The following is a 16,690-nucleotide window of genomic DNA, read 5'->3' on the forward strand; positions in this document are numbered from 1 at the left end:
TTGATCTGCTTTTAAGAAGACTTCTTATTTCCTGAAGCTGTGTGATTTCCATCTAATTTGTTTTCACTCAGAAGTACACATTTTTTAAAAATCATGGAAGATACAAGATTGACAAAAATATAAGTTAAAATAGTGATTTTATGAATATGGGGAAATGGGCATTTTGTTATATTGCTATTTTATACACCTTTCTGGTGAAATGTTTAAAAATGGAAATAATTCATATATCCATTAATGAATAATAAAGTTATGGTGAATCCACACAGATGAGTTTGAAGCAGCCACTAGAAAATTATAAAGGTACATATTTATTTATTGACATGTATTAAATGTAGGAAATACAATAATTGAGCAGTATAATAGGATTGTCATCTTACTTTTTATTATTTTTTAAATATATTTTATTGACTTTTTACAGAGAGGAAGGGAGAGGGATAGAGAGTTAGAAACATCGATGAGAGAGAAGCATCAATCAGCTGCCTCCTGTACACCCCCTACTGGGGATGTGCCCACAACCAAGATACATGCCCTTGACCGGAATCTAACCTGGGACCCTTCAGTCCCCAAGCCGACGCTCTATCCAGTGAGCCAAACCAGCCAGGGCGTCATCTTACTTTTTAAAATATGTTTAATTCTTTTTCTATGTCCATAAGCATAAACTTTAGAAGGATGTGGTCCAAGTGTCTGGTTAGTGGTATTTCAAATGATTTTTTTCTTTAATTTTCGCTATTGGACATTGTATGGGTTTTTTCCTACAAGGAAGTATTAAATTGCTGAAGTTTTTAAAATGAAAAGTTAATGCCTTTTTTAAATATATATTTATTGATTTCAGGGAGGAAGGGCAAGAAATGGAGAGAGAGAACATCAATGATGAGAGAGAATCATTGATCGGCTGCCTCCTGCAAAGTCCACACTGGAGATTGAGCCTGCAACCCGGGCATGTGCCTTGACCAGGAATCAAACCGTGACCCCCTCCTGGTTCATAGGTCAATGTTCAACCACTGAGCCACGCTGGCAGGGTGGAAAGGTAACACCTTCTAAAGTGAAGGGAGGAGGCTCATTTTTGGTGACACTTCCACCCGCCCTTTATCCCTAGAGTCGAGCGGAGAACACAGTGTTTGATTCCTTTGTACTGTGTGGGAGGCAATACAGAAACAGTTATCATTTAAGCAGGTAAATATCTGATACACAGATAGATAGTAACTGCAAGGGCTGGAACGTGTGCCTCCTTCAGATTGGAGCCTACAGAAAACACTGAGCATGATGGTTTGATAAATACAGAGAAACATGTTAACCTGAGACGGGAGTGGTGTTTCCTGACCAACAGGTGCAAAGCAGATGACTCAGGCAGGAGACAGGAGAGGAGGGGAGGGAAGGTGCCCTGCGGGGAGGGGAGGGAACGCCTGGCACGGATGGGGAGATCTGATCTGCTACCATCTGCAAGAGTTGCTCTGACACCTGAGACAGAAGGTGACATTGAGGTTTCACAAGGGTTGGACAGGTGTGCGAAACTAGCGAATGTATTACCAGGGGACACTACCCTTTTTGGTCCTTTATGTTTCTCTGAAAATCAGCTAGAAAAAGGTAGTTAAAAAAGAATGAGAATAAGAATGTCTTTCTAAATAGAGGTAATCAGATGGGACTTTAAAAAAATGATTTAAATGTTCAGAATTATATGAAAAATAGCCATTTCTCTCCCCAATTTCAGGCCACTTTGAGAGTGACTGTGATAGCTCCCGTGGGGCTTTTGCCGGGCCTCTCTGTAACACGCTCATGCCTCCAGTGCAGTTGATCTGGGTCAGGTTCCCATGACTTTCTGACAACCAAGCCTGCTGGTTTTTTCTCAGTTTCCCTGCTCAGCTTCTACCTCCTCATCAAACTTTCTCCTTATCTGTCACCTACTTGGTACATGGTTTGCTGTTTGCTTTGCTCTGCTTCCCCCCTCTTCCCTTCTCCCTCAGTTCATCCTGCACAGTTCATTTTCCCAGTCACCACTCAGTACCTAGATGTACAGTCCAAACGCTTTGGCCCTGGTATTCCACCCTGCGTTTCTAGACTTGCCTCCCACCATTGCCACCCATCACCCGAAGATGCTGCTCTTCTCTGGTTGCAAAGTCTACTGCCTCTCCCCACATAAACCTTGCAATTCCTTAATTCCATTCATTCCATCAGAAGTTAAAGGCCTGCCGAAACTGGTTTGGCTCAGTGGATAGAGCGTCGGCCTGCGGACTGAAAGGTCCCAGGTTCGATTCCGGTCAAGGGCATGTACCTGGGTTGCGGGCACATCCCCAGTGGGAGATGTGCAGGAGGCAGCTGATCGATGTTTCTCTCCCATCGATGTTTCTAACTATCTATCTCTCTCCCTTCCTCTCTGTAAAAAATCAATAAAAAGGGAAGGGAGCATTTATTCTGTCTTTTCTGCTTGCACTTGGGTAACCAAATGGCAGAAGAAGGAAAATATCTCTATGTAGAAGTATTCCAACTAATAATTGAGATGAAGTAATATAATGTTACCCATTTTATTTCCCCATTGAGTTAACAAATATAAGTATTAAGCATCAGTGGCTACTAGCATCGTAAAAAGAGAAGTAACTAGATAATCCATGCTTCTTGAAAGAACACATAGTCAAACAATCTTATAACTTGAGAGTTTAAAAGTGAATAGTACCATGAATTCCTGGGAAAGTATAGAAAAGTGAGATTTCAAGTGTACAGTTAATGAGAGGCAAAGGGGGAAGAGAAAGAAGCTGGTATGCTTGCATAGAAAGCCCACTGAGGAACACAGATTCCAGAGGATGAACTAAATTTGACTATGTGGAGCATATAATCAAAGTGATCATACAACAGTTCAAGTTTATAAAAATATCAGAGGTTTAAATTCCCCATGAACTTTTAAAAAAAGCTAGTTAACAAAAAATGCCTTAAAACTATATGTAGCCGAAACCGGTTTGGCTCAGTGGATAGAGCGTCGGCCTGCGGACTGAAAGGTCCCAGGTTCGATTCCGGTCAAGGGCATGTACCTGGGTTGCGGGCACATCCCCAGTGGGAGATGTGCAGGAGGCAGCTGATCGATGTTTCTCTCTCATCGATGTTTCTGACTCTCTATCTCTCTCCCTTCCTCTCTGTAAAAAAATCAATAAAATATATTTTAAAAATAAAAGTTAAAGGCCTGCCATGAGCAAGCCATGAAGCTGAGCCCTCCGAGGGATGGAGACATGCTCAGTACATGGAGGGCGGATGGAATGGGCATGCCACCACTGCTTCCTAGTTATGTGACCTTATGCAAATTACCAAAGCTCCTGGTTCCTCCGTTTTCTTATCTGTAATCATCTCACTCTCCTCGTAGTGAAGTTCATTATTATAATAATTAAATGCTATGAGGTGTCTAGCAGACAGCCAGGCAAATAATAAGTACTGAAGAATTGGTAGTTCCCTTCCAAACACCACTTCAATTCCCAAAGAACTTATAACTTTTTAGCAGATGCGATGTAATAAGTGATGAGAGTAATGTAAGCAAGAACAGTAGGAGTCCAGAGAAGACAGAGCACAGAAAAATGAGTAGGCTGATCTTAAAAGATAGAATATCCAGGAATGACTGCGTAGGCGTTTCCTATAGGAATGAGTAATATAACTAAAGGTACCAACACTGGATGTTCATCTATTTAAAGTCCCCAGCTCGGTGACACCGTCCTCGCCACTCTGCTTAATATCGCTCTCACTGCATTCCCATTGCTCCCAACACCCCACCCTGCGACATGTTTTTTATATCACTTACCACCATACCATGTATTTATTTACCTTTTCCATTGTGTATGTTCTCAAAAGAATGGAATCTCTGCAAAAGCAGGTGTGTGTGTGTGTGCGCGCGCATGTGCGTGTGTTTCCTTCACTGTGGTTTTCCCATTACTTAGTGGGATATACACCAGGGATCATGTTCAACTCTCTGGATCAGGGTTATGTGATGTGGAAGTCCAGGAAGTTCTGGAAGATAGGAACACTAATCTCATAGAGGTTGAAGACAGATTTGAGAGGGAGAGAGATGGGGAACAAGAGAAGACGATTGCAGTAGTCCAGGAACGAGGTGAAGAAAGCCTCAGCCAGGTGGTAGTTGTACAGTTAGTAGGAAGGGACAGCAAACATTCCAGCAGAGTTACCTCACCACAACATCAATTGTTTCAACATCAATCAAAGGCTGGAAAAACATATCTTAGTCACAGGAAGGAACACTTAGGCAGCCATCCCAGAGAAGTAAGTAAATGTATCTATTCTGAATGTATTGATAGACAAAAATAGCCAATTGCAAAGAGTACATGTAGTATGATTCCATTTGTATAAATATGTACGTAAATATATGTGTGTTGACACATTAAATTTATCTGAAAAATACACACCAGACTCTTAACATATACAGAATGGCATTAGGGAAGGTACCAACAGGTTTTTCCTGCAATATCACACAATTCTGTGATATTTGGTTAATTTTCTGTAAGCATGTATTATTTTACATTAAAATAGTTTAAAATAAATAATTTAAATAACTCAGGTTATATAAAGGAAATATCAAGAATATACTTCTAAACCATCACAGTTATTTTAAATGTCACGTAAAATCTCTTATCACAAAATATGTGCATGAAAATGTATGCATTTTGACTAAAAATCTGACCCTTAACTCAAAAACGGTAATGACACAAATGAATTTGGGAAGGCATGAATCAAAGTCAGAGACCCTTTTATTCAAGAATGAATCCACTGTCACACTTCAGATTAAGAATCAGAAAGCATTTCCTAATTAAAGAGTAAGGAAGACATAATTCATGCCATGAAATCTCTTGGGAGAGGGTTAAAGTTTAAAACCATGACTGTTTTGCTCACAGTCACACTCAAATTTATTTCATAGTTTATAAGCCATTTAAAAGTATGGTTGTAATGGCCAAAGAGATAAAAATTAAATTAATAATAAATCTGGCATTAAAAATATGTTTCTTTGAAGAAAGCTTTTCATAGTTGTTTTTTTAAAAAAGTGATTTTCTGGAGATGCAGTCCAAGTAAAAATGGTCTGAACCATTCTCTATTTCAAAATAAGACTATGATATTGTTTAAAAATAAAGAACATTACTCTTTGAAGCAATTATAGATACTAATTGCATCTTAACTTTATAATTATTTGTAACTCTCCTAGGTACCAGTTCGACAGATTCTGACAGTGAAAGTTTAGCTTTCATATCGAAACCTGGAGCAATGCCACAGTAAGTACTTACGATTTCATCAATTATATAGCACAGAACGGCAGCAGAATTGGGGTAGGAAGCTACCCTTGTTGTGTTTTCAAGGAAAAGGTCAACTGATATCAAAGATCAAATACTTGAACTTGGAATGTCATTTTAAACTTATGAATTTGAACTTTGAAGTCTGCATGTCATCATCAATATGCCAAAATCTAACCATAAATAATGTTAGTTTCAAAGACAACTAGCCAGTTATAAATTTATGACAAGAGCAGTCATGTTGAGAGAAAATGTATTAAATCACTATTAAAAATAAATGAGGATCAATGTATTTATAATTGGAAAATATCTCACTAGGCCAGCAATGTGTTTCCATTTAAATAAAGTCTATTTCTAGCTAGATTTTGTCATGAAAATCTTAAAATTTATTTAGTTCTTCCTACAAAGACATGGATTCTTAGTAAAATGTTAATATCTTAATTATTTCGCAAAAAAAAATCAAATAAATTCTGCCACAGTTTTGTAGAAAACTATGAATATTGAGACAGTATTAAATTATTTTGATCTGCTGGTATATACGTAACAATTATATCCATTCGATATCAAATTGTCACCAAATACTAATGCTAAAGGGGCCTTAATATGTACTATATATACTCTACCACCTCTCATTTCAGATAAGGGTCAGGTTGAGTGAAGTTACATGGCTCGCTTGGCATTCCACAGCCAGCAACCTCACAAAACTTGGTCTAGAAACCAATTCTTAACCTTTGTCTACACCTCACTAACTTGTATGCACTAAGAAAAGACAAAAGTTTTAAGATACTCTCAACTTCACAAAATTAGAACCAGAACAAAGAACAGCTGCTAGGCTTAAAATAGACAGCCAAAACTTTGAATTAAATATAGAACCCTAACCCTAAAGATTTCAAATATCTTCCTACTCCTGAAGATTAGACTTTTTCTAAGCATTGCCTTTTCGGATTCTCAAGTTCAACACCTTAGGTTCACTGATAATGGCTGTGTTACATACAGCTACTCTTCTTCTACCCGTGCGTTTATTTTGCTAATATCTATAAGGTTCATTCTATGCATATACTGGCCGCAACTATTGTAGCCCTTCCCATTTCTCAAGCACTTAACAGTTAAAGTGGATTTAGTACACAAAAAGAAACTGGGCTATTCTGTGGAAATGTTTTAAAGAGTAATTCCTGCTTTTTAAAAAAAATTCCAACGGAACACTTGCCTCCCTATTTTCCAGGGCTCAGAAGAAAACAACGTCCGTGTCCCTGACAATAGGATCATCATCTCCAAAGACAGGAGTGACCACAGCTGTGATCCAGCCACTATCTGTCCCTGTTCAGCAGGTCAGTGTGCCCAGGGAGTGGAACTCATTAGCAGGCTTCTTGGTTTAAAGAATATAGCTTTAATTTTACTAGTCTGCGCCTTAAAATAGTTTCTAAGTAGAAATACAACGGGGAGAAAAGAAAATGCTAGATAAAGGTCTTCCTTTTAATCCCCTAAAAATAATATTTAACCAAAGCCACACCATCAGTCAGTCAGCATCCGCATTTCCATTGGAACTTCCCTTTTTAGTAGCCAATAATCTGCTAAAATGATATCTGTTTTATCTACAACTATTTGATTATTCCCCCTCATATATGCTCTCTTCCTTTCAGCTAAATTTATTATTTCATTTAAACAAATGAGTAGACAAGAGAAGTCTACATACCAACATAGGTATTCATTGTCGTCCTCTAAGCACTAAACAGATAATAAGAAAAAAAAATTCAAATTTGACTTCACCATGCATTTTTATCTTTCTTTTATTTTGTTGTCAGACTGCTTTATCCAGGAAAGAATAACAATACTAATGACTGGAAAGAAATTATAATGGGTTTATTTTGCAAACACAAACAACATGAATTTGTTAAGTAACAATATTAAAATCTGAACGCCTCTAAATCAAATGTATGTTACTTTGCTTTTGTGCTATGATGATCACATTTAAATACAACACTCATAAAGGCTTCCCCCAGTACCCTGAACTGTAAGCTCATTCCTTACATGTCTGTTAAGTATGTTTTGTGAGGATTACATGCCCTCTATCTATCGGGCACTTAGAGGTATTTTAGTAATTACAGGTGTGTGACATATACTCTGTGATATGTAGAATATGCAGGCACTAGAGAAAAGACCTTTGAATTGAAAAGAACTCATCAATATAAGTTACTTGGAAGTGGCATATATAGTAGGTATTTCCTTTAAACCCCTAAACTTGAGTGGAATTTATAGAAATATTTCTGATTAAATCAGTAAGGTGTTTTTTATGTTTGATCTTTACATATTTAATAAATGCTTTGCACTGTGCTGGGCATTTCACAACAGAAAAAAATACGTATCGCCAGCTCCATTCCCAGTTTATACACTGTGCATGGGAAACGGGAAATATACACATGAAACACTTCTCAGAGATGTTAGGCTGTATTAAGGTACAACAGGGAAGCCTAAAAGCAGAAAGACACACATGCATCTAAATGAGTAGGTGTCATAATAATGTAAGCTGTACATTTTAAATGGTTTAAATTTTACAGGAACACTGAATGGGAGGTAATATATCCCACTTGTACAGTTGGGAGAATGAAGTGCTCAGAGAAACGCCATTGCTTTATTGTAGGCAAAGTGACGTAAAGGTTAATGCCCTGAATTCATACTGCCTGGGTTTGAATCCCAGTTCTACCACTTACTAGCTAAGATATCTTGAACGAGTAATATAACCTTTCTTTGCCTATTTTTTTTTTACCCATAAATTGAAGGTAATAATGCCATCTATCTCAAAGGATGGTCATGAGGATTCATTGAGTTAATTTCCATATAACACTTAGAACAGTGCCTGGCACAGACTAAATACTGTATGAGTGTTCATATATTCTTTGCACATAAAAAAAAAACAGTGAAAAGTGAGACTTAGATCTCCTGAATAACAAGCCTATAAACAGTCCTACAAGGATAATGAGTAAGGCTCATTACCACCATCCTAGCACTCTGCCAGCATTCTCCATGATGTCTGATGGCATATTTGGGCATATAATACCAGATCACCATTATCTTCGGTTAAAAATCTACGAACCACTTATATAGAGGTGAATGAATCCAGAGTGTTTGAAAATACATGACTGTGCACAAAGAAATATTTTCCATTCACTACCCTGAAATCCTTTTATTTTTCCAGAGATGAGCACCATTCAGTAAGTGTTTCAGCACCTTTGTTTTTTGCACATCAATAAAAAAAGGATAGCCCTAGCTGGTTTGGTTCAGTGGATAGAGCATCGACCTGTAGACTGAAGGGTCCTGGGTTTGATTCACATGCCTGGGTTGTGGGCTCAATCCCCAGTAGGAGGCATGCAGGAGGCAGCTGATCAATGATTCTCTCTCATCATTGATTTTTCTATCTCTCTCTCCTTCTCCCTTCCTCTCTGAAATCAATAAAAATATATTTTTTAAAAAAGAAAAAAAAAGATATATTTTTCTTCATTTCCTATAATCCTTATCTGTACCAAAAAGGAATATAAGTTAAAAATAAGAGAGGTAGGTGTTTGGTTATTTATCTTCCATTGCCAGTAACTTGTGCTTTTGATTCAATGAATCCAGACTATATTTTAAAAAAAATAAATATAATGTCTGTAAGAGCTTTAAAAAAGACCCCTGTGGAAGTCCCACACAGTAATCCATTTGGTAATAGCATTTAAAACTCCGTGGATCCCTAAGGAACCAGGGGACTCTTGCCTTGAATGTCCTTTTGAATAGAGAAGAGTAACAGATGTGCAATGAGGAAGTAGACAGTGTCTGTGCTGTAAGAGTAGATCAGCAAAATGATATATGGAGAGACTTTCATTCACTCGTTTCATTCATGTGGAGCGACCTTCCTAGTGAGTCCATCTTTCCAGCAATTTATATATTTAGAATTTGATCCATGTGTCTCTGCTTTTCCAGGTTCACAGTCCAACCTCGTATCTCTGCAGACCGGATGGAACCACTTCTGCCTACTTTCCTCCTGTTTTTACAAAGGTCTGACATCTGCAAGTTTCATTCTCTGTATTTGCTTTGGTGCTTAAATTCCACTCGCATGTGTCTTTGTGCAACATCTTTAAACAGTAAAGGAACAGATCAGTAGATTGATTATCATGGTTACCTTTGGGACTCAGTAGATATTTACTGAACAAGGGCTATGTGACTATAATCTTACAAAGCAGTGGTTCTCAACCTTCCTAATGCCTCGACCCTTTAATACAGTTCCTCATGTTGTGGTGACCCCCAACCATAAAATTATTTTCATTGCTACTTCATAACTGTAATTTTGCTACTGTTATGAATCGTAATGTAAATATCTGATATGCAGGATGTATTTTCATTGTTACAAATTGAACATAATTAAAGCATAGTGATTAATCACAAAAACAATATGTAATTATATATGTGTTTTCCGATAGTCTTAGGCGACCCCTGTGAAAGGGTCATTCGACCCCCAAAGGGGTCGCGACCCACAGGTTGAGAACCACTGTTATAAAGGGTCCAAGAAATGTGGGCATGGTCAGAGGCCTGACAGAGGTCAAAGTAGAGTGGGAAAGTCAAGATGGAAAAAAAAAGAGACAAAATTCCATCTAAGATATTGTTTGAGAAAACCAGCTAGCTTTATAGAAATTTTTTTTAATGACTTTCAGTTCTAAGTTGGTGTTTTGCATTGCCAAGGTGAATGACACCCATTTCATTGGACAACTGCTCAACTCAGAAATGGTTCCAAGTAGCATTTCTTCTCCCTCTCCCTCTCCCCCACCTTAAATGGAGAGATCATGCCAGGCCTGTGGACTGGTAGGCTAAAGAAGTCATGACTCCCAAACTAATCTATAAATGTAATGCAAATCTAAATTCCAGTGGGTTTCTTGTATTTGTTTGTTTAATACTGGATTTTGCAATTGGATTCTAAAACTTTGGTGGAAGCAAAAAATGACTAAGAATAGCCAAGACACACTCCTGAAGAAGAAAAATAAGGTTGTTATGGACGGGGTGAGATTTGCCCTTTGGGACTCACAACTTCCTAAATGTAGACGACGAGGATAGTATGGAGCTGGCACAAGGCTAGACAGAGTGACGAGTAGTCAGAATAGAGCCCACTCCAATACCGATGGAAACCTGCCGACCACCGGGTAAAGAATGAAATCTTCAGCAGAGGTGAAAAATATTAAACTCGCTTTCTACCTCACACTTTTCACAAAACTCAGTTCCAAGTAAACTAAAGACAAATGTGACAAGCAAATCTATAAAACTTCTGTGAGGCGGTAGAGAAGAGCATTTTCATTTTCTTCATGTAGGGAATGATTTTTTTTTTTCTCCTAAGCCAGCCTGCATCCAGCTTTATTAAAGATCTTTTCATAAACAGACCATTTACTGTAGGACACAGAAACAAATGATAATAGCTGGCAACAGCTTTGAAAGTCCCCTCCTGGATAAACTACCAAAAAAAAGTGGTGGGGTAGTTGGTCATGTAAACCAGTGTCACTGTAAACAGCCAGTGTATTCGTCCTTTGATGCTTAGAACAAGAAACGTTTGTGGAGGGTGGACAGCCACATTTATATGCCGTTTAAGAGCTTTCCACAAGCAGCTTTACGAGAGCATCCCCAGAAAGTCCGTGTTTCCTGATGGATTATTGCCTGGGACATGGTTGATTTGAGGGTATCAGGGCTCAACACACCTCTTGGTTTAAGCAAACAAAGTCCATGCTGGTGGCCTCAGGGGAAGAAAGGAGATTGGAAGATTTTGCTTTCCTTCGCCACAGAGGCCTGGCAGGTGGAGATGTTACCGAATTCCTCCTGGGCCCTGGGGGAAATCCTCAAACACTAGACACAACACTGTTCTGTGTGATCCAGCCCCTGAGACACAGACATTCTATTAGTGTTGTTTCCCTCTTTCCAGAAAGAGAACCGTGCAGCATTCTATGTCAGCTTCATGAAAAGAAAAACAAAATTCTACATTTTTATTGAGGTTGCTTTTTTTTTTTTAATCTCAAAACTGTAGAGTAACGGGAAGCTGAGAGTACACCTCACTGGGCATCTCCAGGGACTCCACTTCCTGTGTCTAGACTGGGGACCGTCTGTTTTCTGCACCTATGTTTCGTTCCTTGTTTGTATCTGCTTTTCTTGCCCTTTGCCCTTTGTCCTTTGTGTCTCTCCCTGCTTTGCAGGGTTCCTCGTGGGCCTGGGCTGTGATTATTGGAGAGGCAGTTTAGAAACTAAATCTGCCCATGTCTAGAACTCAAGCCAGCTTTGCTTTGTTGACAGTAGCATCTTCTTCAGCTTTCTCTTGGGCATGATGGTTGACAGCGGACAGCAGGTGGGCTTTGCCAGTCCAATGGCGGGCCTCCTTCTATATTCTCGTACTGCTCTGGGAAACATCCCCTGGGTTCGCAGCCAGCACCTCTGCCTTTGGGCCACCGTGCTTAGCTGAAGCCGCAGAACTGGTGTGGCTGTGGGCCTGAGTAGCAGAGACACATATGAGGCCAGGAGAGCAACTAGCTCTGCAGTCCCAAATTCTACCCTGAATGGATGATCCAGATTCCCAAGTGCAACCTTAAAGTTTGGCTCTCGTCTTCCTCAGGACTCTGCTTTATGCTCCTGCGAGTTCTCCTAATGGCTAACTGTGTTTAGCTGGGGCTTTTGCCAAGATAAAAACGTTTGCTCCAGGAGGAGCCAAATTGTAATCTTGGAATAACGATGGCATTTTGACTGCTTAAGGTCCTTGGCATCCACCCATCCCGTTTCCTACATCTCTGACTTTCTAACGTTCAAACAAAACACACAGTCCTAGGGATAAATCAGAGTCTCCTTTGGTGTCCCTAAGCTCACACATGAAAAATATTTGGGTACCGCTTGTAATCTCCTATGAATGGCTTCCTGGATAAGCCCGGAGGACGCGGGGGGGGGGATTAATCCACACCAGCTGAGCCCTGCGAGCCACACTTTCCTGCGATGGTGTACTCAGTTATCTGTTTCTGGACCCAACCAGAAAGTAACAGTCAATCTAAAACCAGAAATTTTCTACAAGTAAAAATCAGGTGGGAGAAAGAATGCGATCAGAAATAGCTAATAATGTTAACATTTTTCCTTGAAGACATTCTTAACCACCAACATGCTTATCAAATGTCTTCTCAGACTTCACTTCAGACTTTTTCAGTTCTTTTGCCAACAGCATGACTTTGAGAATTTCCATAGTCCTTTAGCACCGAAGGCCAGTTGCTACAGGATATGTTTTTCCCAGCATGCGATTTGTTGTGTTTTCAAATAATTTAAAAACTAAACTAACACAACAAACTAACAAAAAAACACACACACACCCACTTCCTCATGTGAATGTGTTCGCTTTTGGTCTATGTATAGGTGAACTACTTTATTGTATTTAAATTATATTAAGGGTTCTACGGACTCTATATCAGAGCCAATGCTCTTTAGTCGGATGTTTAAATGTCAAAAATGTAAGTGTGCCCCATTGCTAAGTAATCCAGGAGGAGGAAGGTCAAGAGAGGACATACGTAAGGGAAATATTAATCTTTTGATATTTAATAACAAGTATATAAAAGCTTTACCTCTTTGTCTCTATGAAGCCAAATTAATCTCTGATCTGTTGGATTGTAAAAATTTATTGGTCTGGAGTTGGAGTGGGTTGGGGAGCTGCAAGGGTAATAGTAAGGGGGAGGAACTGAAGGTCAAGAAGAGAGAAAAAGGCTGCATTTTTAAACGTTTTACTCAGCACGTCAAAATGAGAAAATACCTAAGCCCCTCATCTTAATCAACCTGACATAGGGAACCTGTTGGGCAGAGATGGCGGGGGAGTACATGAAAAGGTTGGAGCACGGGAAAACGAATGTGTGTCTTTTTTTTCCTCATCCTGTCTGGTTTCCATAGGAATCTACATTCATCGGGTGTGTGATTGTTTTACGAAGTATGCATTCCTACCAGCTTACTCTTAAATGTAGATAAAGAAAGGTAACAGTTGTCACCATAACATTCCCTAAGTACAAAAGAGTCCATACATTTGCAGACCAGTCCGACATTTCTAAAACAGGCCCAGGGGTGAATCATGCTAATTTCATTGTATGGAGATTTTGAAAAGCTGATGATAATGAATGGATTTAAAGCTGTTTATCCTCACCTGAGTCAGTGATAATTCTTTTATGATGCAAGTTTTGTGGGGGGGTTTTCCCCTCTCTGAGATTTGGAAGTTGTATTCTCTATTGTGAGATTGTGTAAAAACGCACCAAAGTTGATGGTCGATGTTTTTCTCGAATTTCAGGAACTGCAAAACATAGCAGCCTCCGAGGGCCAGGTGGTGGTGCTGGAGTGCCGGGTGCGAGGAGCACCCCCTCTGCAGGTCAAGTGGTTTCGACAAGGTTGTGAGATCAAGGACTCTCCAGACTTCCGAATTCTACAGAAAAGTAAGGAGAGGTGCCCCATCTCCCAAATCCAACTGCCGTCTTCTCTCAAGCTCCAGGAAGAGCAAGGGCTTAGTCATTTTATTTATTTATTTATTTATTTATTTATTTAAAAAAATTTTTCCATTGATTTTTAGAGAGAGTGAAAGGGAGAGGGAGAGACAGAGAGAAACACCGATGTGAGAGAGACACATCAATTAAATTAGTTGCCTTCCACTTGCCCCTCATCAGGGCCGGGAGCCTGCAACCTAGGTATGTGCCCTTGACCGGAACCGAACCCGGGACCCTTCGGTCTGTAGGCCAAGGCTCTACTCAATGAGCCAAACTGGCTAGGGCAAGGTTTTAGTCATTTAGATGAACTGACTTCTGTTTTCAAAGAGAGTGAGACCAGATACTCTGCAAATGTGAGGGGTCCAGTAAATTAAAGCTTGAGTGCTCACTGACAGACCCTTTTGAAACTCTGATGAAAGTTGTATGTTCTTTCTTCCAAAAAAAAGACATGCGTTTGAGCTCAAAGTTGGGCAAATAATTTTAAGAGGCTTACAAGCTCCTATAAGACCTTCTATGAACCGCAGTTTAAATAACTCCCTAGTGTAAGCTGTTACTGGAATTTGAGTTTTTGTATTTGTAGAAATATAAATTGATCTATCACTTTATTGCTTTGATGATATGGAGTTTGTCTATAACATTTTGGCAGACGTGCCCTAGACTAGGTAATAGGAAAAGAAAGGTAGGTGTATTATTAATGGAACCCTATTCTAATAAAACATTTTTTTTTATTTTTTCTCATGTGGCAAACAGAACCTCGATCTACCGCTGAACCTGGTAAGCTTTTTCTGTTTTTTCCCCTTTGGTAATGTATCTTTGGGGTTTCAATAGTTCTTTGTGTCCGTTTCAAAGCCATAAGCAGAACAATGTTTTTGCAGTTCCCTGGAAATGTGAAACCCCCTTAAAGACAATATCTTCTTTATCGTGGGGTCTGCACACTGCATTTTACATCAACTTCTTTATTAGTAAAACATTAAGTTCCATTCAGACAAGAAGGTCAAGCTCAGTGACTCAAGGCTTTTTAAAATACAGTCTTTTAGACTCCGAAAGCCCACTAAGCTAATGTTGAAAAAACATCCTCCTAAAACTCCAGTAGACAAGACCGGCCTGCTGCATACTTCTGCTGACCAAAACCCGCCAGCAGCCAGACTCCCCAGCGTAGAAGTGAGTCTCGCATGAGAGCAGCCCAGAGATAGAAGCAGCATGGACCGCCAGGCATTTCTCATTTATGTGCCCCAACCCATAAAATTTTACTCTCCTCCAAGCATGAAGAAAGTCATCTTGCCCTAGCATCTCGCTTAATTACCGGGTCATTTGACCTCATCTGAGTGCTATGTAACCCAGAAACATCGGGTCCAACTTTTCTCTGGCCTCAGACTTTTTTTTTATATTTTTGACTCTTCACGGGCTAACATGATCTTTGTAAAGGGAACAGAAACATTTGCCGAGCTGTTTCATAGGACAGCCTCCCTGGGACCCCTTTCTTTGGTATTTTTCTCATCAGCAAAGTCACTGCTTTTACCCCTTGCTATAGGGTAGACCAGTGATGGCGAACCTTTTGAGCTCGGCGTGTCAGCATTTTGAAAAACCCTAACTTAACTCTGGTGCCGTGTCACATATAGAAATTTTTTGATCTTTGCAACCATAGTAAAACAAAGATTTATATTTTTGATATTTATTTTATATATTTAAATGCCATTTAACAAAGAAAAATCAACCAAAAAAATGAGTTCGCGTGTCACCTCTGACACGCGTGTCATAGGTTCGCCATCACTGCTCTAGGTCATACAGGTATAACAGGCAGGATTAGACTTAAATATGTTCATTTAATTTAGATTGTCTGGCTCTAGGGCTGCCTAATGTTGATGGGTTTAATAACTAATATTTGGAACAAAGGGTCTGACAAATTTTACAGAGAAATAAAAATTCAATTATATCTAGACATACATTATTGAAAAGAATGCGATTAGATTATTGTTACTCGAAGCATAGGCCATAGATCAACACCAGTCCATGAACTGTTGGTTATCAGCCTACCCGTGTAAGTACAAAGATTAAGAGAAAGCATTTGGAGACTTTAATCACAAATTGACATGGGCATAACATCGAAGCATGCAATCACGTAATTCACTGCTATTTGTATTTACAGGAGTAATAATCCATAATAGATAAGAAATAAAATTTGTAAATGGCACTTCTCTATAGATACTTCTTGAATAGAACTGAATTAAATGAAATTGGGCCTGGGGTATGGTATCGTTTGAGGGATTCTCTCATCAGTGTTGTGTCAACCTCAAGGGTAAGGGCTCTTGGAGGCTCACTGCTGCCAATCAAATTCCTGTTCTTGCCTATTACCTATGTGACCTTGGGCAAATGACTCAACCTCTCCTATGAAGAGAGAGAATGATGATGCTGGCGGCCTAGAATGACTGTGAGAATCAGGTGGAATTACCTATGCACAGTACTTAGCACAATGCTCGGCACAAAGTAAGCACTCAGTACCAGCTGCTGCATTTACACCATGCACCTGGCACCAGTAAGAGCTATAGAGGATTTGCTACAATTCTTAATACCATTAGTAGTAATCGTAGGAAGAGAACATTCCAACCCTGGGCAGCTCTCTTGGAAATCCCTGCTACTAAGACACCCCAGTTGAAGGTAGTAAGATGACACAGCACAATCCAATTTCACTGCTGAAAAACCAGCCTGTGACAGATCAGCAAACCCAGGTCTGCCCACAAATGACAAGACTCTCAAAAAATAAAAATCCGTTTTCCTACAGCACTCTCCTTCTAATTAATCCCTAAGTACCCTTGGGGATTATGACCAGAGACTTTGGGAGGCAAAGAATCTCATTTAGCAAGTGCAGCAATGGGCGCTGCTCACCTGAGCCCGCCTGGCTGCACTAGGCTCCTGCCTCTTCTCCCCACC

At 39.6% G+C, this 16,690-nt stretch overlaps 1 protein-coding gene across 1 annotated transcript in view; it reads left to right on the forward strand.

Annotated features, from left to right (window-relative positions):
• The window catches only part of PALLD (palladin, cytoskeletal associated protein), a 392,451-nt gene that overhangs the window by 160,028 nt on the left and 215,733 nt on the right, over positions 1 to 16,690 (forward strand). Inside the window, exons 3-7 of the mRNA XM_014535224.1 lie at positions 5,183 to 5,249; positions 6,490 to 6,595; positions 9,222 to 9,296; positions 13,573 to 13,714; positions 14,513 to 14,536. Of these exons, the coding sequence (XP_014390710.1) occupies positions 5,183 to 5,249; positions 6,490 to 6,595; positions 9,222 to 9,296; positions 13,573 to 13,714; positions 14,513 to 14,536 (414 nt within the window). The remainder of the gene's footprint in view (positions 1 to 5,182; positions 5,250 to 6,489; positions 6,596 to 9,221; positions 9,297 to 13,572; positions 13,715 to 14,512; positions 14,537 to 16,690) is intronic.

This window comes from Myotis brandtii, unplaced genomic scaffold (assembly GCF_000412655.1).
Source record: "Myotis brandtii unplaced genomic scaffold, ASM41265v1 scaffold14, whole genome shotgun sequence".
Classification (NCBI taxonomy): Eukaryota; Metazoa; Chordata; class Mammalia; order Chiroptera; family Vespertilionidae; genus Myotis; species Myotis brandtii.